The following is a 21,604-nucleotide window of genomic DNA, read 5'->3' on the forward strand; positions in this document are numbered from 1 at the left end:
CAATAAGCCTTGCATGGGGTACCTTATCAAATGCCTTGCTAAAATCCATATACACTACATCTACAGCTCTACCTTCATCAACGTGTTTAGTCACATCCTCAGAAAATTCAGTCAGGCTCGTAAGGCATGCCCTGCCTTTGCCAAAGCCATGCTGACTATTCCTAATCATATTATGCCTCTCCAAATGTTCATAAATCCTGCCTTTCAGGATCTTCTCCATCAACTTACCAACCACTGAAGTAAGACTTACTGGTCTATAATTTCCTGGGCTATCACTACTCCCTTTCTTGAATAATGAAACAACATCTGCAACCCTCCAATCCTCCAGAACCTCTCCCATCCTCATTGATGATGCAAAGATTAGTGCCAGATGCTCAGCAATCCACTCCCTCGCCTCCCACAGTAGCTTGGAGTACATCTCGTCTGGTCCCGGTGACTTATCCAACTTGATGCTTTCCAAAAGCTCCAGCACATCCTCTTTCTTAATATCTACATGCTCGCTTTTCAGTCCGCTGTAAGTCATCCCTACAATCGCCAAGATCCTTTTCTGTAGTGAATAATGAAGTACTCATTAAGTACCTCTGCTATCTCCTCCAGTTCCATACACACTATTCCACTGTCACATTTGTTTGGTCCTATACTCTCACGTCTTATCACTTTGCTCTTCACACACTTGTAGAATGCCTTCGGGTTTTCCTTAATCCTGTCCGCCAAGGCCTTCTCCTGGCCCCTTCTGGCTCTCCTAATTTCTGTCTTAAGGTCTTTCCTGCTGGCCTTATAATCTTCTAGATCTCTTTTATTAGGTGACATATATGAACTTTGATAAGAAATTTCAAAGGTTCATTTATTATCAAAGTATGCAGCAGTGTACAACTGAGATTCTTCTTCTCCACATAGCCACGAAACAAAGAAAAACCATGGAAATCTTTTCTAGGAGAAACAGCAACACCCCCCCCCCAAAAAAAAAAGAATGGCAACATGATCATCAATCCCTAACCCCTCTCTCCCCATGGAAAACACAAGAGTATTTGCCTCCAAAACCCCTCTCCCCACACAATAAAACTAACAAAAAAGCAACAAGAACATTGTCCACAAAATCCCCCTCCCCCACATGAAACTCAACAAAACCATCAGCTCCCAAATCCCCTTCTCTTGCACAAAAAACTAACGAAAGGCAAAACAATGAGAAAGTATGGCAATAGCACAGAAAATAAAAACCATAAGGCTAACAAGAAGACTGAAAATTTAGCTTGACCTTTGAAAAACTAGAAAACCTGGAAGAGAAAGAGTGATACTGTACTTGACTGAAGGTAATATTTCATTGAGGTAAATGATAGCAGTAACCTAAAGGTAAAAATGGAGATTTAAGGAAAAACATAAAGTAGTTTGAAAAAGCCACCTGATAGCAGCAATAAAGTGAAACTATGAATTATTTTAGATATGGAAGAACATTGTAGCAAAATAAGTTGTTTTAATAAAACTCTTTATTTGTTTAATTTAATAAACAATTTAATAATTATTTAACTGTAATCTTTAATTGATTGAGCACAATTTTAGCCTTGAAGAGATACATTACAGTTGGTACGATTCCAGGTATTAGTGATGCAACTTCAACAAAACAGGAACTGACAACAACCAACTAGTCAAATTTATTACCTCATAAAATTCAGTTGAATTACAGAAGGTGTTCAAAGAACAATTTAACTGTAGGTAGGAGTGGAATACAGTATACGTCTATGGACCATAATCAACAAAAGTGACAGAATACATTTAGCTAAAAGAAATTTCCACTAAATCTGGGAGTATAATCTTCACAGCAATGGAAATAAAAGATGATAGCAAGAACTGAAGAATATAGAGATGAACTATTTTAGAAGGTAAATTGTCATCAGGGATTTTTATCTGTTCAAAAAGTGTGCATGCATGAAATAAATGAGAAATGCCATAAAAATTAAAGAACTGTTATCCGGTCATCTGTAGGAGGAGACATATTTGAATTCTGGATTTAGGGAAGAGTAACAGGCACATGAGAAATTAAAGGTGCTTTGAATGAACTAACATGGATATATTAAGAGCAAGTCATATCATAGAACCAATTTTGTCCATGACAGGTAGACAATAGATGGCATCAATGGCTGAGCTAACAACAACATTTTCTCTCAAGTAGAGCTCAGAGTAGTGTTCTACCCAGCTTTCCATCTGCTTGCTTTTATCGGTGATTATTTCACCACTGGATGACTTCAGGGGTGCTGTCTTGCTCTGCAATGGGCCAAGGGCCTTCTTGATACCATTATACAACAACCTGATGTTGCCTGTCACAGCTGCTGTCTGAATGTCCTTACCGAGCTGGAGCCAGTACTCATTTGTGCACTGCCTTGCAGTCTGTTGCACTTTGCTTCTACCAGCTCGAAGTGCCTGGAGTGTTTGGTTGGACGGTGAGCGCTTGTACTCTGTGAGAGCTGCATGCTTGGCTTCGATGACAGGAGTCATGATGTTGGACTTTGCTTCAAACCAGTCACTGCTCTTTGTGATGTTACATATCCCGTAACTGGATCACTTACCAGCAAAGATAGAGAGGTCCGCTGAAGTCTGATGGTACCATTTTTAAACGTTTTTATTTATAAAGGGGCACAAAAGTAAGGTTAATACAAACATTCAGATAACATACGTTGTCAATACTCAATCTAAAGCACAGGTATAGTAATAATCAATAAGAAATAAGCTCTTTCGTTGTCTAGGGGTGTCTTCTGGTGTGTCTGGGGGGCCGTCTTTACAACCCCTCTTTTATCTGAACTCACGGGGTCTCAGATGTCAATCAGGTTGAGATGATGCAATCTCTCTCCGTCTCTCCACCCACGTTGCCCTGAGGGTATACACGTAGTACAGTTCCCAATTCACAAAGGTGTCTCCACGAGACAATGACCACAGTCGCCAGCTTTTGCCTCACCGTGAAACGAGGGACACCGCACGTATCTTTCTCTTCTCTTGGGTCATTGACCCCCCCCCCTTCACTAGGGCTCTTGCGATTCTCACAAAGGAGGGGGCTGGGGTCATAACACCTCCCCTCTTAAAAACATTTTTACCAGCGGTTAAAACGGAGTGGTACAGAGTCTTACCGAGTTTTAGGATCTAACATAGTACAAAAGCGTTTCTTTTAACTACAGAGCTGTACCGTCATACATTTTTCAGCATCTAAACAGTTAACGATTACAGTGGCACTTCCGTTAATATGGTAACATCTTGTCCCTGACTAAAGGCTGGTAGCATCAGATTTCAACAGGCAGGGTTCCAAGGGGGTTGTCTTTGTTATTCACATGCTTTGTCAAAATCCCGTACAGCCGGTTTTTCTATTTAAAAATGGCGCCCCCATTAGCCATCACCTCTTTTCCGGTGAGTTCCTACGTGGGGAACCTGGGTAATTTGGCGAGGTACTCTCCCGCCTTTCCGTTCCATAAGGGTTATTCTCTCAACACCGTGTCCCAAACTTAAATCATCGTGTGAATTTCCACCCAATTCTTTAATGTTACACAGGTAGCTAACCCTTTTGTCAAGACCATGTAGGCTGATGGGTTTCAGTTCGAGCCTTTCCCTCAGGCCGCATTTAAATTTTGGCTTTTTCACAGCGCTGTCTTGAATAACAACAGCGTGTGGGGGACCTTTACATTCCAAATCAACCTGTAATCAATGCGCAGGCACCGCGTTACCAAGCCATCGTCTCTGTAGCGTGGTTGCTTCTTCTGACACCAATCTAAACTTTAAATTTTCTTCATTCGATTTGGGAACTACAAACTACCCATTCCCTTCAATAATAATGTTTATCCCCCCATGGTTGAGTTCCACTTTAAGGTTCACCACCCCTTCGTGTACCAACACCTGGGAACCCTCCCTTCCCCCAACTACCAGGGTTAACCCTGTCTTCACTGAACCAAGTCCATCTGACCCACAGGGACTGCATTCCTTTTCAACTGAATCAAATACCTCAGACTTTTTCTGAGCTCCATTACTAGGTTCAGTACCACGTGCATCCACATCTTGGACACACTCAAATGGGACATCTCCCTCTTCCAGGCTTTCAATACCCGTACCCTTTTCAAATTCTAAATTCCCCTGATCCTCCCAGTTCCTCTCTGGGCAACTCCCTTCCGGAGTAAACTCAACCCCGCGGGCTGAAACAACCTCGTCTGCCAACCCAGCAGACCTCTCCAAGGTAATGGCATCCTTTTCATCTAGGACTGCCTTCATCTCATTATCAGGAACACCTTGATAACTCTCAACTTCTTCAAACAGGGCTGCCACCCCCGACAGATCATCCATGTCCAACTCTGGACCTTTTAACAGCTTTTTCCGTTTCTCATCTTTATTTCCTACCTCTAGGACCTTTCTCTTCGCTAAGGACAGATCTAGCTCCTCTCCCTTAACCCCTTTCACTTTACTACTCTTCGGTTTACCACCCTCAGAACCCTTGTGGTACAGGGTCGGTAGGACCATCTCGGCCAAATCAATACTGGCCAGATTTAAACTGCTCGCTTTCTCAGCTGCCTTTCTCGACAGGCTGCGAATGCTCGCGCCTGTGGTACAGACTGGAGATGCGAGGGGCGGGGCTGCAATCCTCACAGGCTGTTTGGGCCGTGTCACCCTTGTCCAAACCTGCCCCCCGGCTAAATCATTTCCGAGGAGGACGTCCGCGTCAGTTCTCGGGAATTCTGATGGCACCCCTATTTCAACTGGTCCAGATACCAGCTCACAATCCATAATTACCTGATGTAGGAGCACCATTTCTATTCTTGTACCTATCCCCTTCACAGCGACCATTCCCCTTCTCCGACCGAAATCTAGTATCTCACGGCGGATCAACGACAGCTCCGTCCCGGTGTCTCACCAGATTCGGACGGGAATGGGTGGGTCTCCCCCCTTCATGGACACGGTTCCGGGTGACAGCCAAGTCTCTGACCCCTCTCGTACTCTGTCTACCCGGGGCTCTCTCGTCGATTTACTGATTACCACGGCACACCCGATAGGGAACGCTGCTTTCCCTTTTTCTGGCTCCTTTCTCAGTGCAAAGCACCTAGAGGCAATATGTCCTCCCTTCCAACAATTAAAACAGGTCAAGCCCAGAAATCTCGGGCCGCCTGGCCTTTCCCCCGCAACCTTACCACTAGCTCCCGGCGGGACCTCTGCCTCAGCCGGCGGACTTTCTCGGTCGTTCCCACGGTCTCTCGGGTAACCTTTTGGCGAGGAAAACTTTGTCCTGTGGGTTAGGGCATATTCATCTGCGAACCTAGCAATTTCCAAGATGGACTTATTCAGCTTCTCATTCAAATACATCCGGATCTCCTCCAGAACACACCCTTTTAATTCCTCAATCAAAAATAACTCCCTGATACGCCCATAATCCCCGTCCACCTGTTCCGCGGTGCACCAACGGTCCAAGAGCACACCCATTTCATAGGCTAGCTCGGTATACGTTTGATTCCACCCTTTCCGTAAATTTCTGAACCTTTGTCTATAAGCTTCAGGTACTAGCTCGTAACTCCGGAGAATGGCCTCCTTTACTTTGGCATAATTCTCCGCTTCCCCTTCCTCGACGGCCAAGGCCGCATATGCTCGTTGTGCCTTCCCCTTTAACACACTTTGTAACAACGCCACCCACTGCTCTTTGGGCCACTTCTGATTTAATGCCACCTTTTCAAAAAGCAAGAAATAACTATCAACATCCGACTCTTCGAATGGAGGTACTACCCTCAACTCCCGACTAACATTAAACCTCTCCTCTCGCTCCTCTTCGCTCTTTCTTTAACTTCTCCATCTCCAAGTCATGTTCCCTCTGTTTCTGTTTCTCCTCATACTCTCTTTGCTTTTCAGCTCGGTCCTGCTCTCTCTCGGCTCGTTCCTTCTCTTTCTCAGCTACTTCTAGCTCTTTTAGCTGAATTTCATGCTGTCTTTGCTTTTCAGCTTGATCCTGCTCTTTTTTCACCTCTAACCCCTTTAGTTGGAGCTCCTGATCCCGTTTCACCTCTAACTCCTTTATGTGGAACACCTGCTCCCTTTGTTTGTCGGCCCTTTCTTTCTCTTTCTCAGCCCTTTCTTTCTCTCTCTCAGCCCGTTCTTTCTCCTTCTCAGCTGCTTCCAGCTGCTTTATTTTAAATTCATGTTCCAACCTTAATTTCTCCAACTCTAGCTGATCCATCCCACTAGCTGGTACTTTTTCAGGGATATTTTCCAACTCCTCAGCTGCAAACACCTTCTTCCCAATGTAATACTGAGTTATGACCCTTCTCACTTCCCGCTTTTTCATTGATGACCTCACCTCTGTGAGGCTTAACCCCTTCGCCAGATTGACCAAGTCTAATTTTGTAGCCGCCTCTAGCACCCCCAGAGTCGGGTTTTTCATAAATTCATCCACGTCCATCTTTGCTGGTTTCCCGTCTGGCTACCCGCGTACCAGATTCAAATTTTTTGACTTACAAACCCAATTCACTGACCTCCCAATTTGGTATCAAATCTCGAGATGAGGCCCCAAGTTGTTACGTATCCTGTAACTGGATCACTTACCAGCAAAGATAGAGAGGTCCGCTGAAGTCTGATGGTACCATTTTTAAAAGTTTTTATTTATAAAGGGGCACAAAAGTAAGGTTAATACAAACATTCAGATAACATACGTCGTCAATACTCAATCTAAAGCGCAGGTATAGTAATAATCAATAAGAAATAAGCTCTATCATTGTCTAGGGGTAATATATATTTTGTCCGATGTATATCTAAAAGTCTCTTGCAGTCACTGCAGTTCCACCAGCTGCCGTCTTTTGAATGTCGCGGTGGTGCACTTTGTTGGAGAGAGAGAGATAGGGATAGAATGGAACGGTTACCTGGCGGGTTTTTCCAACCTTTATGAGTTCGATCCGTCGGAGTCTCGTTGGGAAATGGCCGCTCACTTGTGGCCTCTCCCGTAGCTAAAGCGGTTCTTCCGTGGTGAGGTCGCCAATCCCAGGCAAGGAAAAGACGCTCACAACCCCCCCCCCCCCCCACCGGCTGTCGCTATTAAACGCTGTCACAGGATTTCTAGCGTGTCTTCTGGTGCGTCTGGGGGGCCGTCTTTACAACCCCTCTTTTATCTGAACTCACGGGGTCTCAGATGTCAATCAGGTTGAGATGATGCAATCTCTCTCCATCTCTCCACCCACGTTGCCCTGAGGGTATACACGTAGTACAGTTCCCAATTCACAAAGGTGTCTCCACGAGACAATGACCACAGTCACCAGCTTTTGCCTCGCCGTGAAATGAGGGACACCGCACGTATCTTTCTCTTCTCTTGGGTCATTGACCCACCCTTCACTAGGGCTCTTGCGATTCTCACAAAGGAGGGGGCTGGGGTCATAACAGTGATCTTTCTCCCAAAGATGGAGAGTGCTGATTCATGTTGCCAAGTATGACCATTGTTCTGTTGCAGTATCTCCTTGTGAGGAGGTAGTCATAGCAGCCTGTATTGACTTGGCAAACTGGTCAATCTTTTCTGACTGTTTCATCTCTGTTGTGTTGATGCGAGGTTTTCCAGTTTGTTTGGAGTGGTGGATTTTCTTTGGACATAGTTTGATCTTGCAGCATACTAAAGCATGATCCATATTGCAGTCTGCACTGTGGTATGAGCGGGTGATCAGTACAGAGTTGATGAAAGAGTATCTGGTGATGATCATGTCTAGTTGGTGCCAGTGTTTAGACCGTGGATGTCGCCATGAGACCTTGTACTGCGACTTCATCTGAAAGTAAGAGTTAGTTACACACAGGCCATGATAGAAGCAGAATTCCAGGAGACGTTGTCCATTGTCATTTATTTTGCCAGTTCCAAAGTGGCCAAGTCAAGGCGGCCAGGAATTGTTATCGGCTCCCACTCTGGCGTTAAAGTCATCAAGGAGCGTGAGGTGTTCATCACTGGGAATATTCCTGACAACAGCTTCTAATTTGTCGTAAAACATGTCTTTTGCCTCAGAGGTGGACTTCAAGGTAGGGGCATACACACTGATGAGAGATACTGGGCAATGACTGGTGAGTAGGCAGAGAGTCATAAGTCACTCTGATCCATTTTCTGGTGGCTCCACCATTTGCAATAAGAGTTTCCTATTGGCAAAACCCACTCCATGCTCAAGGAGCTCATCCTGGTTCTTTCCCTGCCAGAAAAATGTGTAGTCCCTTTCCTTCAGTGTACCTGAATCCGCCAAATGTGTTTCTAGCAGGGTAGCTATACAGTATCTACCTTGAGCCTTAGTAGCTCATTGATGATGACTGCTGTTTTACGTGTATCTTCGATATCCTTGAGGTTTTGGTCAAGTCCGGTCATCATTGTGTAGTGGAATCCCATCATTGCTTTTGGCCATAATGGAATTCCTCCAGACCTGATCAAACAGTGCAAGAGCTCACTCCTCCAACCTTTACACGAGGTCCTCCGTCAGTGCTGGAAGGAAGGAGCTGTACCACAGGATATGTACAACTCCAAAATCATCACTTTGTACAAGAACCAGGGTGATAGGAGCAACAGCTACAATGGTATCTACCTCCTGAGTATTGTCGGCAAAGTCTTTGCTCATGTAACTCTGGCATGTCTACAGACTCTGGCAGAATCGGTCTACCCTGAGTCCCAATGTGGTTTTCATGCAGGGAGGTCAACTGTCGACATGATTCTCTCACTCCATCAACTCCCGGAGAAGTGCAGGGAACAACAGAAACCCCTCTATGTTGCTTTCATCGACTTGACCAAGGCATTCAACCTTGGCAGCAGGGATGGACTCTTTCAGATTCTCCTCAAGAACAGCTGTAGCCCAAAACTTTAAAGTATCATCAAGTCATTCTGTGATAACATGAGGGCTACTGTTTAGTACAATGGCAGCTCATCAGAACCCTTCTCTATTCGTGGTGGAGTCAAACAAGGATGTCTATTCGGCATCTTCTTCTCTCTGCTATTGAAGCATGCATTTGGGATGTCGTCAGAAGGCATCTACATGCACTCTAGGTCTGATGGACAGCTGTTCAACCCTGTGCACCTGAGAGCAAGAACAAAGATGTGAAAGATCTTAATACGTGACATGCTCTTTAGAGATGACGCTGCTATAACCTCGCACGCCAACCAGCAACTACAAACTCTCATGGACCGCTTCTCTAAAGCATGCAAGGACTTCGGGCTTACCATCAGCCTAAAGAAAAAAGATACACGAAGTTGGAGAAATTGAAACCTGGGTTCAAGCCTGATCTAGAGTGCTGTCTGAGTGGAGTCTGCTCTTTCTCTCTGTAACCTTGAGAGTTTACCCAGATATGCTCTGCATTACTCGCTGGTACCAAAGACATGCTGGTACACGTGAACTCTGTGAGTGTATCTACCTTGAGCCTTAGCAGCTTATTGGTAATGACAACTGTTATCCGTGCATCTTCGATATCCTTGAGCTTTTGGTCAAGTCCGGTCATCATTGTACGGACATTCCAACATCCCAACTTAAGGGGTGTTGGCTTATTCGATTTGTTGTCTTTCTTGTCTGGTGCAGTAGCTACAGTCAGCTCTTCGTGGAATAATCCATTATCCCCATGCACCCAATGTGGAAGACTGACTGTGGCGGGACAGCACGAAAACACTAAAACTACGTGACTGCAGCCGCGGGAAATTGCAACCCCGCCTGCGTTGCTGCTTTACATACAACTTGTCGTGGAAGCAAAAGTAAAGAACAACGTTTAAGTCCATTACTAAGACGGATTCTGTTTGTCCAGCTGTTCACCGAACAACTTGTGTAGTTTGATCCACACGACGGATCTTGAAGTCCTGAAAATGATGCAGATCCCAGCATTCATTTTGGGACTGGTCGTCAATTCAGCAGCCCTTGGGATGATCTGCTTCAGGTTGAAGAAATGGACGGAGTCCGTGATCTACATGATAAATTTGGTATTTTCTGACATTCTTCTGCTTTTCTCTCTGCCGTTCAACTTAAACTCCTATCGGAACGGAGGAGACTGGCATCTCGGTGCATGCTTCTGTCAGTTTGTGGAGTCCCTCTACTTTGTTAACACCTCCGGGACTATGCTGTTAATGATGCTGATATCCCTAGATCGTTACGTTGTTATCAATCACCCCTTTAAGGCGAGGGCCATCAGATCTCCAAAGAAAGCAACTATTGCCTGCACTGTTCTGTGGCTCTGTGTCTGGTCTGTAAGTATTCCAAATTACTTGCAAGAAGAAAATGGTGAACACTGCTTTAAAGATTTTGCTAATTCTTGGTGGCCTGATACAATTCCTCTCAGTATGCTCGCTATATTTGCATCTGTTGTGATTTTCTGCAGTGTTCAATCTATAAGAACATTGCAAAGAGTAGATGAAGAGAGAGACAACGTTGACACCAAGACATCAAGGAAAATAATCTCTTCCAATCTGGTCATTTTCCTTGTCTGCTTCATTCCGTATCATGTCGCCCTGTTCCTGAACTTTCTGGTTAAAATTGGTCGCATTACAGAGGATTATCTGGTACCACTGCGGGTTTTCTTCCAGATCAGTCAGTGTTTGACAATGTTAAACAGTTGTCTGGATGCCATGTATTACTATCTGATCGTTAAGGAATTCTGGAATCCAAAGATAAAAGGTAAAGTGAGTTATTTTCCTCTGTGTGAACTCATTTCCAAAATTTAGCGACACTTCACGTGTATGGATCAAACTCAGCGCGTACTCAACTTTAATGATGAAAGTGGACTGAAAACGACTCAAAATATCTTTCCAGTGATTTTGAAACGGTATTTCTGTATTTTATTGGGGATTTCTCGTTTCCAAAGAGAAAGGGGGCATTAAAGCGTTGGTGTCCACTGGAGTTCAGCTTACCTCAATACAAATGTTTTCCGCTGTTTTGCAGAGAAATATGATCGAAATATCACTTCAATGCGGATTCCTTCGCAGTATATTGCTTTGGAGCTGACACCAGGATGTAAACTGCCAAATGATACGGAAACACCAAACATTAAATTTTCATTTCAATGTAACATTATTCTCTAATTTACCTAGAACATAGAACATAGACATCTATAGCACATTACAGGCCCTTCAGCTCACAATGTTGTGCCAACCATGTAACCTACTCTAGAAACTGCCTAGAGTTTCCCTACCACAGAGCCCTCTCATTTTTCTAAGCTCTATGTACCTATCTAAGAGTATCTTAAAAGATCCTATTGTATCCACCTCAACCACCGTTGCCAGCAGTGCATTCCATGCACCCACCACTCTCTGTGTGAAAAACTTACCCCTGACATCCCTTTTGTAACTACTTCCAAGCACCTTAAAACTATGCCCCCTCATGTTGGCCATTTCAGCCCTGGGAAAATGCCTCTCATCATCTTATACATCTCTATCAGGTCACCTATCATCCTCTGCAGCTCTGCAGGCCAAGTTCACCCAGCCTATTTTTATAAGGCAACTTCTCCAATCCAGGCAACATCCTTATAAATTTCCTCTGCACTCTTTCTATAGCATCCACATCCTTCCTGTGGACAGAACTAAACACAGTACTTCAAGTGAGTCTAACTAACATCTTATATAACTGAAACATTACCTCACAGCTCCTGAGCTCAACCCCATGGTTGATGAATGTTAACACACCATAGCACTGTCAACCTGTTCAGCAGGTCTGAGTATCCCATTGACCTGGACCCCAAGATCTCGCTGATCCTCCACACTGCCAAGAGTTTTACTATTAATATTATATTCTGCCTCCAAATTTGGACCTTCCAAAATGAACAACTTCACACTTATCTGAGTTGAACTCCAGATGCCGTTTCTCAGCCCAGTTCTGCATCCTATCAGTGTCCCACTGACTCTGACACCCTTCCAGACTATCCACAATACCCCCAACTTTTGTGTCATCAGCAAACTTACTAGGCCACCCTTCTATTTCTTCATCCAGGTCATTTATAAAAAGAGAATGGGTCCCAGAACAAATCCCTGTGGGACACCACTGGCCACTAATCTCTAGGCAGAATTCTAACCATCTACAACCACCCTTTGCCTTTTGTGGGTAAGCCAATTCTGGATCCACATGCAAGGTATCCTTGGATCCCATGTCTCCTTATTTTCTGAATGAGCTTTGCATGGGGAACCTATCAAATGCCTTACTGAAATCCATATACAATACCTTCATCACTGTGTTTTGTTACATTCTCAAAGAATTCAATCAGGCTCATAAGGCATGACCTGCCCTAGATAAAGCCATGCTACTACCCCTACTCAGATTATGTCTCTCTAAATGTTCATAAATCCTGCCTCACAGGATCTTCTCCAACAACTTGTCCACTGGTCTATAATTTCCTGGGTTATCCAAACTCCCTTTTTTGAACAAGGGAACAACATTTGCAACCCTCCAGTCCTCTGGTATTTCTGCTTTCCCTATTGATGATGTAAAGATCATCACCAGAGGCTCAGCAATCACCTCCCTTGCTTTCCACAGCAGCCTGGGGTATATCTTGTCCAGTCCTGGCAAAGTATCTAATTTAATGCTTTTCAGTCACCCCCTCAATTACCAAGGTCCTCTTCCCTGGTGAATACTGAAGCAAAGTGTTCATTAAGTACCTCCACTGCCTCCTCAGGCTCCATAAACACATTTCCACTGATTGGTCACATCTGATCTGTCCTAATAGTTTGAACCAGGGGCACAGAGAGGTGGCTTTTGTGCTTTGTTGAAAGTGTGATTTGTACAATAGGGTACAGTATCTTTGCTAAAGCTATGGAGTCATGAACAAACTCTGATTAACTCGCACAAATGTTCCCTCCTGGCTGGAGCAGTTACTGTCAGTTGTCATTATTGGATATACTGAGGTACCAAGTTTGGAGTGAACTGTTCTGGAATGATGAGATGAACAACTGTGGCAGAAGAGGAAGACAGCTGTGGGGAAGTGGGGAATCAGAATAATGAGGGTCCCTCTTCCCTGCAAAATGGAGAAGGTGTCAGTTGAACGATGATAAGAAATCTGGTCCTTTTTTTTGTAATGGAGTTGATTCCATCAACATTTTTTGTGACAGGCTTCTCAACCATAATACAAGTAAAGTCTGTTCCTACAAGCCTCATATTCTAGAAAACAGCTTTCTTCTGTTGCAGAAAATTAACCATGTGACATCTTCATCACAAATTTACAATCCCATGTTGCAAGGACAATTGTTTGTGAGAATTTGCCATTTTAGAATCAGTTTGCTCTTAGAGACATAACAACAGGTGTGTCAGTTCTAATGGGGCCCGTGTCCATCTATGTAGAGGTCAATTGCCATCACCTTTCTTAGTACATTCGTCTTCACTGATGCTCTCTTTTGCAATGGAGTTCTTACTTGGCATTGTTCCCAAGCCATTTAAAAGTTACATTGAAATTTCAGCTGTAACTTAAGAGATGGGTAAAGAATAAAGTTTAGGCGACAATGAATAAAATAATCATGAGGAATATTAAGTGAAAGAAAAGGAAGTTAAAACAGCGAAAACAAAATTATTTTAAAAAGTGAACTTTTCAAACATTTAAAAGACTGGCTAAAAATGTAAAATTGATTATCTCAAGAATAAAGTAATAGAAGAAGATGAAGAGATATGGAGTATCAATTCTAAAGCTGATGATTGAAGTGAAAAAGTGAGGCCCCTTCATGGAGGGTAGCAGAAACCTGAAAGCATTAGCTGTTGAAATAGAAACTGTCAGAATTAGGTCACTGAGCTGTGGTGACATATACTCTGCTGGATTGATAAAGGACAGAGAAATAGCAATGTGCATGTTGAACGTTTATTAAATATGCAAATTATGCAGGAGGATCATGGAGGATTATTTGTTAATCAAAGATAGAGCAAAGAATAAAGGCAGAACAACATGCATGTCCTGACAAAGGGTCTTGGCCCAAAATGTCAACTGTTTACTCTTTTCCATAGATGCTGCCTGACCTGCTGAGTTTCTCCAGCACTTTGTACTTAGTGCTTGGATTTCTAGCATCTGCAGATTTTCTCTTGTTTGTGAATAAAGGCAAATGTTTTTCCCCATTTTATTCTGAGAATCCACAATTTGAAACAAAATGAGAGACCATGTGGCTTCCTTGTTCTCATGAGCACAGCAAAATGTTTCTCATATACAAGCCATGATAATGGCAGGTAAAACTGAATCATTTCTGCCAACCTTTACTGAAGCTCTGGCAAATAATCAATGGAATAATTTATAATGCAGAATTAGCATGAAGTGTGGTATCAGTGTGTCTTTACATAATAATTTGTAACAGCAAATGCAAATAAATCTGAGATTTCAGAATGCAGTTGCGATTCAGTTCGCATGGGGAATAGGCTATTCCCTGTCCTTAAAATAAAATGTCTCCCTGGTTAAATACTCTTTTGTAGAAGCATCATGTGCAAAATTGTAAGTTGCAAATTGCTAAAATCTATGACTGGTTCTTTTATATTTTTCAGTTTGCATATGTGTACTTGTGCTCATTAAGATTGCTTACTTCCAGTCTCAGAAAATGGGTGAAATATTGAATAAATCTGATGTACCTGTCTTTCAAATTATAGCCACAATATTGTCTTGGCCCATATCTTATCAGCAATTCATAATGTCAATGGTAAAAATATGAGATATGGATATAATTTTCATGTTCCTGAGATATATTGGCAATAATGAATAATGATAAAATAAATCGGACTAAGTAAGTTGCATTACCTATTATTTTCTAAGTGAATCAAGCTTTAGTGATTTTTTTTTATATATATATATATATATAGGAAACAGCCTCTATTTTATCAGTTCACCCTTCAGACACCTTCACTCCAAGGAAAACAAGCACAGTCTATCCAATCTCTCCCCATAACTAAAGTCCTTCAATCTAGGCAATATCCTGGTGAATCTCCTCTCATACTCCTGATACACTCTTCCTAACAACAATCAAATCCTTCCTGACGAAGGGTCTCGGCCCAAAACGTCGACAGTATTTCTCCTTATAGATGCTGCCTGGCCTGCTGTGTTCCACCAGCATTTTGTGTGTGTTGCTCAAATCCTTCCTATAGTGTGGAGACCAGATCTGCACAAAATGCACCAAGCGTGGCCAAAACTGTCTTGTGTAATGCTGCATCATAACAGCCCAACTGTCATATTTATGTCCTCACCTATTGTGACAAAGAATCCAAATCACTTCTATGTAATGCTATCAACTTACCTATGTTGTCTATTTCAGGGATCTAGGGACTTGAATCTAAAGTTCCACTCTTCATCAAGACTCCTTAGTGCCCTGCCATTTACTGTATCTACCCTACCCCGTTTCTTTTCCCAAAATACATCACTTATTGCCATTCAGGATTAAATTCCAACTGCATTATTCCACTCCACGTTCTATCTGATCAACATCCTTTGTAACCTTAGACGACCTTCTGTATTCTCCAGATTGCTACTAATTGTCATGTTATTTGCAAACTTACTGATGATACCTCCTACATTTGCATTCAAGTCATTAATACACTATGTATCAAAAATAGCAAAGGTCCCAGCACAAATTTCAGTGGTACACTATTGGTTCCAGACTTCCAATCAGAAAATCATCTTTTCACTTCTGCCTTCTATCACTGAACCAATTCTGAATCCAATTCACCGACTTGTATTAGTCCCAAGTGCTTTAATCTTCTGGACCAGTTCAACAAATTCTTCACTAAAGCTAACAAAGACAATGTATACTCCCTTGCCTTTATCAACCCTTTTTAAAATCTCCTTTGTACCTCCTCAGAAAATTCAAATCAGTGAGAAAGGATTTCTCCTGCACAGAGTTATGCTGACCATCTCTTGTCAGCATAAGTTACTGCCTTTCCAAATGTATATAAATTCTATTCCTTCAAATGATATAAAAAAGGTTTGGAACCCTTGCTTTAGGGAATCCTACATGAAGACTACGAAGTCCCTTTGTACCTCAGTTTTTTTAATGTTTGCCCATTTACAAAATAGTCTATGCTTCTATTCCTTCTACCAAAGTGCATGACGGTACACTTCCTGAAACTGTATTCCGTCTGCAACTACTTTGCTTAACCTTCTAATCAGTCTAAGTCCTTCTGCAGCTTCCTGTTTCCTCAACACTATCTGCCCCTACACCTATCTGTACCATCTGCATACTTGGCCACAAAGCCATCAATTCCATCATACAGATCATTGACATATACACATAAGAAGAAGTGGTCCCAACACTGACCCTAGTGGAACACTACAAGTCACCGGCAGCTAACCAGGAAAGGCTCCCTTTATGCCACTCTTTGCATCCTAGCAATCAGCCAATACTCTATCTATTCTACTCCCTTTCCTATAATACCATGAAGTCTTGTCTTGCTAAGCAGCCTCAAGCGTGGAACCTTATCAAAGGCCTTTTGAAAATAGAAGTACACAACATCCACCAATTCTCCTTTGTCTATCCTGCTTGTTATTTCCTCAAAGGATTCCAATCAACTTGTCAGGCAAGATTTTCCTTTAAGGGAACCCATTGTATCATGTGCATTCAAGTACCCTGAAACCTCATCCTTAACAATTGGATCTAACATCTTCCCAACCACTGATGTTAGGATAACTGGCCTATAATTTCCTTTCTTCTGCCTCCCTCCCCTCTTGAAAAGTGGAGTGACATTTGCAATTTGGTCCTCTGAAACCATGCCAGAATCTAGTGATTCTTGAATGATCATTACTAATGCCTCCACAATCTCTTCACCTACCTCTTTTAGAACACTGGGTTGTAGTCATTCTAGTCCAGATGACTAATCTAACTTTAGGCTTTTCAGCTTCCCAAGGACCTTCTCTACAGTAATAGCAACTGCACCCACTTCTTTCACCTGACACTTTCAAACTTATGGAAAACTGCTGTTGTCTTGCACAGAGAAGACTGATGTAAAATACTTCTTCAGGTGAATCTGCCATTTCCTTGACGCCCATTACTACCTCTCCAGTGTCATCTTCCAATGATCTGATATCTACTCTCACCTCTCTTTTACTCTTTATATATCTGAAGAAACATTTGATATCCTCTTTGATATGATTGGCTAGCTTACTTTCATATATCATCTTTTGTACCTTATGGCTTTTTAAGTTTATTTTACTTTTTTATTTTATTGAGATACAGCACGGAATAGCTCCTGCTGGCCCTTCAAGTCATGCCACCCAGAAATCCCCTAATTTAATCATAGCCTAATCAACAGATATTTTACAATGACCAACTAACCTACCAACCAGTTTGTTTTTGGACTGTGGGAGGAAACTGGAAGACTTGGAGGAAACTCACGCAGTTATGGGGAGAACGTCTAAACTCCTTGCAGGCAACAGCAGGAATTGAACCCAGGCTGCCTATACTGTAATGCATTCTGCTAACCACTACACTTCCATACCACTTGTTGCCTTCTGTTGGTTTTTAAAAGCTTCCTAGTTCCCTAACCTCCCACTATTTTTTGCCCTGTTATATGCCCCCTCTTTTGCTTTTATGTTGGCTTTGACTTCCCTTGTCAGACACAGTTGTATCATTTTGCATTTAGAGTACTTCTTCTTTGGGATGTATCAATCCTGTGCCTTCTGAATTGTTCGGAGAAAATCCAGCCATTGTTGCTCTGCCGTCATCACTCCTAGTGTCCCCTTCCAATAAATTTTGCCTAGCTTCTCTCTCATGCATCTGTAATTCCCTTTACTCCGCTGTAATATCGATACATCTGATTTTAGCTTCTCCCTCTCAAATTACAGGATGAATTACATCAGTAACTCATAAGGGTTTCTTTACCATAAGCTCACTATTCAAATCCAGCTCATTACACAACACCCAATCCAGAATAGCTGATCCCCTGGTAGGCTCAACCTCAAGCTGCTCTACAAAGACTGTCTCTGAGGCATTCTCCAAATTCTCTCTCTTGAAATCCTAAATCAGCACAAACCTGATTTTCCCTATCTACCTACATATTGAAATTCCTCATGAATATCGTAACATTGCCCTCATGACATGCATTTTCCAGCTCCCATTGTAATCTGTAGCCTATATCCTGGGTGGTGTTCAGAGGGCTGTGGATAACTCCCTTCAGAGTCTTTTTACCTTTGCAGTTGCTTAACTCTACCCACAACAATTCTACATCTTCCAGTCTTACGTCACCTCTTTCTGAGGATTTAATTTCACTTTTTCCCAACAGATCCATGCCATCACTCTGCTATCCTACCACACATTCCACTGACTGCAATTTTGCCTTATTATTCGCCTGCCCTTCCTGCTAGTCTCACTCCATGCTGCCTGTTTGTATAACAGCTGTCCCATCCTCAACCCTATCACTCAATTTCCTATTCCCCTGCCCAACAGTTCTAGCAAACCTGCCCACAAGGAGATTGGCCCCACTCAGGTTCAGATCTAACCTAGCCATTTTCTACAGGCCATTCCTTTCCCAGAAGAGTTCGCAATGATCCAGAACTCTGAAACCTTGCCCCCTGTACAAACCTCAGCCACACATTCATCTGCCAAATCAACCTATTCTTACCCTCTCTAGCATGTGGCAAGGGAGCAATCCAGATATTATTACCCTGGAAGCTGGGCTCTTCAGCTTTCTACCTAGCTCCCTAGATTCTCCCTTCAGGACCTCCTCCCATTTCCTACCCATGTCATTGGTGCCAATGTGTACCAAGACTTCTGGCTGTTCATCACCTGTCTTATACCTCCTGTCCTTCTTAAATGAAGGGATAGGATTAGCTATGCTCCTGGCTTCTGGTATCTTTAGCCATCCTCCAGTCTTTTAGTGCCAAATACATAGTATCTGAATTTATTTGCATAATAAATTTTCAAAAGATTACGTCTTCATATTCCAAGAATGAAATTGATACAAGTATATTATTCTTGATGTATACTTAATGTTCTTTCCAAAAGAACATCTGTAAGGAATTTCAAAGTTGTGCAGTGATATGTCCCATGGAAATACTTAGCTCATATTTTTTTAGTCTACTGTATTGTGCACTTAGAAAATTATAACAAATTTCTTCCAATCTTAAGTAAAATTTAAACCAATCTCTTCCAATTGTTAAAATATTGTGTAATGGATGCTTGCTTCCTTGTACAGTGGGCTATGTGCTCATGTTTGCCAAGCCACTTTCTAAATACAGCAGCTGCCACTTGTAAGATCAAACATTTGTATGTAAACTTCAAACTAATATTGCTTTTATTTTATTTTTATTTAAAGACACAACACAGAGCAAGACCTCCTGGCCCAACGACATATGCAACAGTCCAATGTAACCCCTAATCTAATCACAGGACAATTTACAACGGCCAATTAACCTACTGATTAGTACATCTTTGGACTGCGAGAGGAAACCAAGGCACTCAAAGAAAGGAAACCCGGACACACAGGAAGAACTTACAACTTTCTTTGAGAGGGCACCAGACTTGAAGTGCAAGCTCCAATGCCCTGTGCTGTAATAGCTTTGCACTGACTGTTTCGCTACCATGATGCCCTATTTCACTTCTCGTCGTAAACGAGAGGAGTCAGTGTTCACTTTGTAAAATGTAAATGGACAGCTGTAATCAGTATGAAGTTTACAAAAACAGCTTTGCAAACAAGCTCTGTTTATAGCTCAGACTTACTTCCTCATACCACAAGGCTAACTGCTCAAGAGATGCATTATAAGATAATGGGTCATTTACTTTAGCTTGCTTCAAAATATGCAAGCTGACTAAGCTGTTTAGTTCAACAAAATTTGCAGACCAGATGGATAATACTATTTAGCATATCAAATAACCGATTTATTAATGGTGGGAACTTAAGGAAGTTGACTTCACAACAATTATTATGGATAGCAGAGAACTATGCTCCAAAATGCTTTTAGACTATGCAAACAGGATATCTGAGGAAATATCATATTTGTGTGGAGTCACTTAAGTGGAGAGAAAGGGTACAAATGTAGGGACAATTCAGCTTTATTAGGAATGGGGTAGAACTTCAACATTCACTTTCAGACAATCAATGGAGTAAAATTTATTATTTAGTCAATAATTCATCTATCTGCGCATGCCATATTTTAATTCAGTTTAAGATAGTACACAGGGCCCATATGTCCAAAGATAAATTGGCACATATTTTTCCTAATATAAACCCTATTTGTGACAGATGTAATGCAGAAGTGGCTGCTCTAACTCATATGTTTTGGTCATGTGTAAGTTTAAACAATTTTTGGAGGGATGTGTTTGGAATATTATCTAAAGTTATAGATGTGGATGTTCAACCTAATTCACTTACAGCAATTTTTGGGATTATTCCAGAGGAAGCAAGCAGAGTGTCTGCTTCTGCTCAAAATGTGATAGCTTTTTCAACTTTACTGGCTAGGAGAGCTATTTTGCTACACTGGAAAGGATCTAACCCACTTACTGTTTTTTATTGACTCTCCTCCATTATGTCATGTCTAAGCTTGGAGAAAATTAGAAGCCTTTGATACATCCTTTAATTTTGAACAAGTCTGGTGACCCTTTATTCAATATTTTCACATGATTTAATTTATTTTTTATTTATTTTTCTTTATTCTCTTTGGGGAAAATCCTTATCCGTGAAGGTTCGGAGATGACTGGAAGGATGTTTTTTCTCTCTCTCTCTTTTTTAAAATTTTATCCTCAATTCGACTGCCCAATCTTTCTTTTTCTTTCCTTTTTCTTTTTTTTTTGTTTCAGTTTAGTTAGTGGGTTTTTTTCCTTTATCAAACAAAATTGCCAATCTTTTTTTTATGATTGCTAAGAGGAGTCGTAGTTTTTTTGACCATTGTATATATAATGTTATGAATGAGGAGCGACTCTGATGAGCAGAAGGGTACAGAATCGCCAATGCCCCCCACCCCACTTTTGGAGAATCGCAAATCGCTACAATTCCGATGCTGTTATCAAAGGAAATGAGAGAGATAAACAGCTCATACAAATTTATGAGAGAGGGGCACAGCACAGGTTGGAATGTCTCCTATTGACAAAGAGAGAGATTACTACTATTGTCTCTTGGAGAAGGAATCATGTATTGAGTACTGTTCTATTCATTGAAACCCCTCAGGGGGCAACCAGAGTGGTCTGGTTGAGGGATTGCATCATCCCAACCTGATTGACATCTGAGACCCCGTGAGTGGGGATAAAAGTAGGGTCTGGGAAACACCCCTCAGACGCACCAGGAGAGACGCTACGAGACCGGTGGGGGCTTGATGACGTATATTATCTGTATATTTGCATTGATATTATTTTTGTATATTTTTACTAATAAATACTGTTAAAAATAGTATCATCAGACTTCAACGGATACTCCTATCTTTGCTGGTAAGATACCCAGTTACGGGGTTCGTAACAACTTGGGGCCTCGTCTCGAGATCTGATACCAAATTGGAGGGCCAGTAAATCGGGCTTTTAAGTCCAGACTTGGATCTGGTTGCGTGGGTAACCAGACAGGAAACCAGCAAAGATGGACGTAGACGAATTTACAAAAAACCTGACTCCGGAGGCGCTAGAGGATGCCACAAAGTCAGACTTGGTAAATATTGTGAAAAGATTAAAACTCACAGAGGTGAAGTCGTCAATGAAAAAGTGGGAGATACAGAGGACCATAGCTCATTATTATGTTAATAAGGAGGT

At 42.1% G+C, this 21,604-nt stretch overlaps 2 protein-coding genes across 2 annotated transcripts in view; both read left to right on the plus strand.

Annotated features, from left to right (window-relative positions):
• The window catches only part of LOC140724587 (lysophosphatidic acid receptor 6-like), a 45,761-nt gene extending 24,504 nt beyond the window's left edge, over positions 1 to 21,257 (plus strand). The window contains exon 2 of the mRNA XM_073039014.1: positions 19,188 to 21,257. Coding sequence (XP_072895115.1) covers positions 19,188 to 19,243 — 56 coding nt within the window. The 3' untranslated portion in view covers positions 19,244 to 21,257. The remainder of the gene's footprint in view (positions 1 to 19,187) is intronic.
• LOC140722899 (G-protein coupled receptor 35-like) lies at positions 9,806 to 11,014 on the plus strand. The gene is made up of 2 exons (XM_073037541.1): positions 9,806 to 10,610; positions 10,875 to 11,014. Exons 1-2 carry the CDS (start codon positions 9,806 to 9,808, stop codon positions 11,012 to 11,014), a joined length of 945 nt encoding a protein of 314 aa, XP_072893642.1.
• Positions 21,258 to 21,604: the final 347 nt, after the last annotated feature.

This window comes from Hemitrygon akajei, chromosome 3 (genome assembly GCF_048418815.1).
Source record: "Hemitrygon akajei chromosome 3, sHemAka1.3, whole genome shotgun sequence".
NCBI lineage: Eukaryota > Metazoa > Chordata > Chondrichthyes > Myliobatiformes > Dasyatidae > Hemitrygon > Hemitrygon akajei.

Coding starts and splice junctions, on each gene's coding strand:
- LOC140722899 (XM_073037541.1), top strand. CDS start 9,806: ATGATGCAGATCCCAGCATTCATTTTGGGACTGGTCGTCAATTCAGCA. Junction 10,611..10,874: donor CTGGAATCCAAAGATAAAAG/GTAAAGTGAGTT, acceptor GCTGTTTTGCAG/AGAAATATGATCGAAATATC.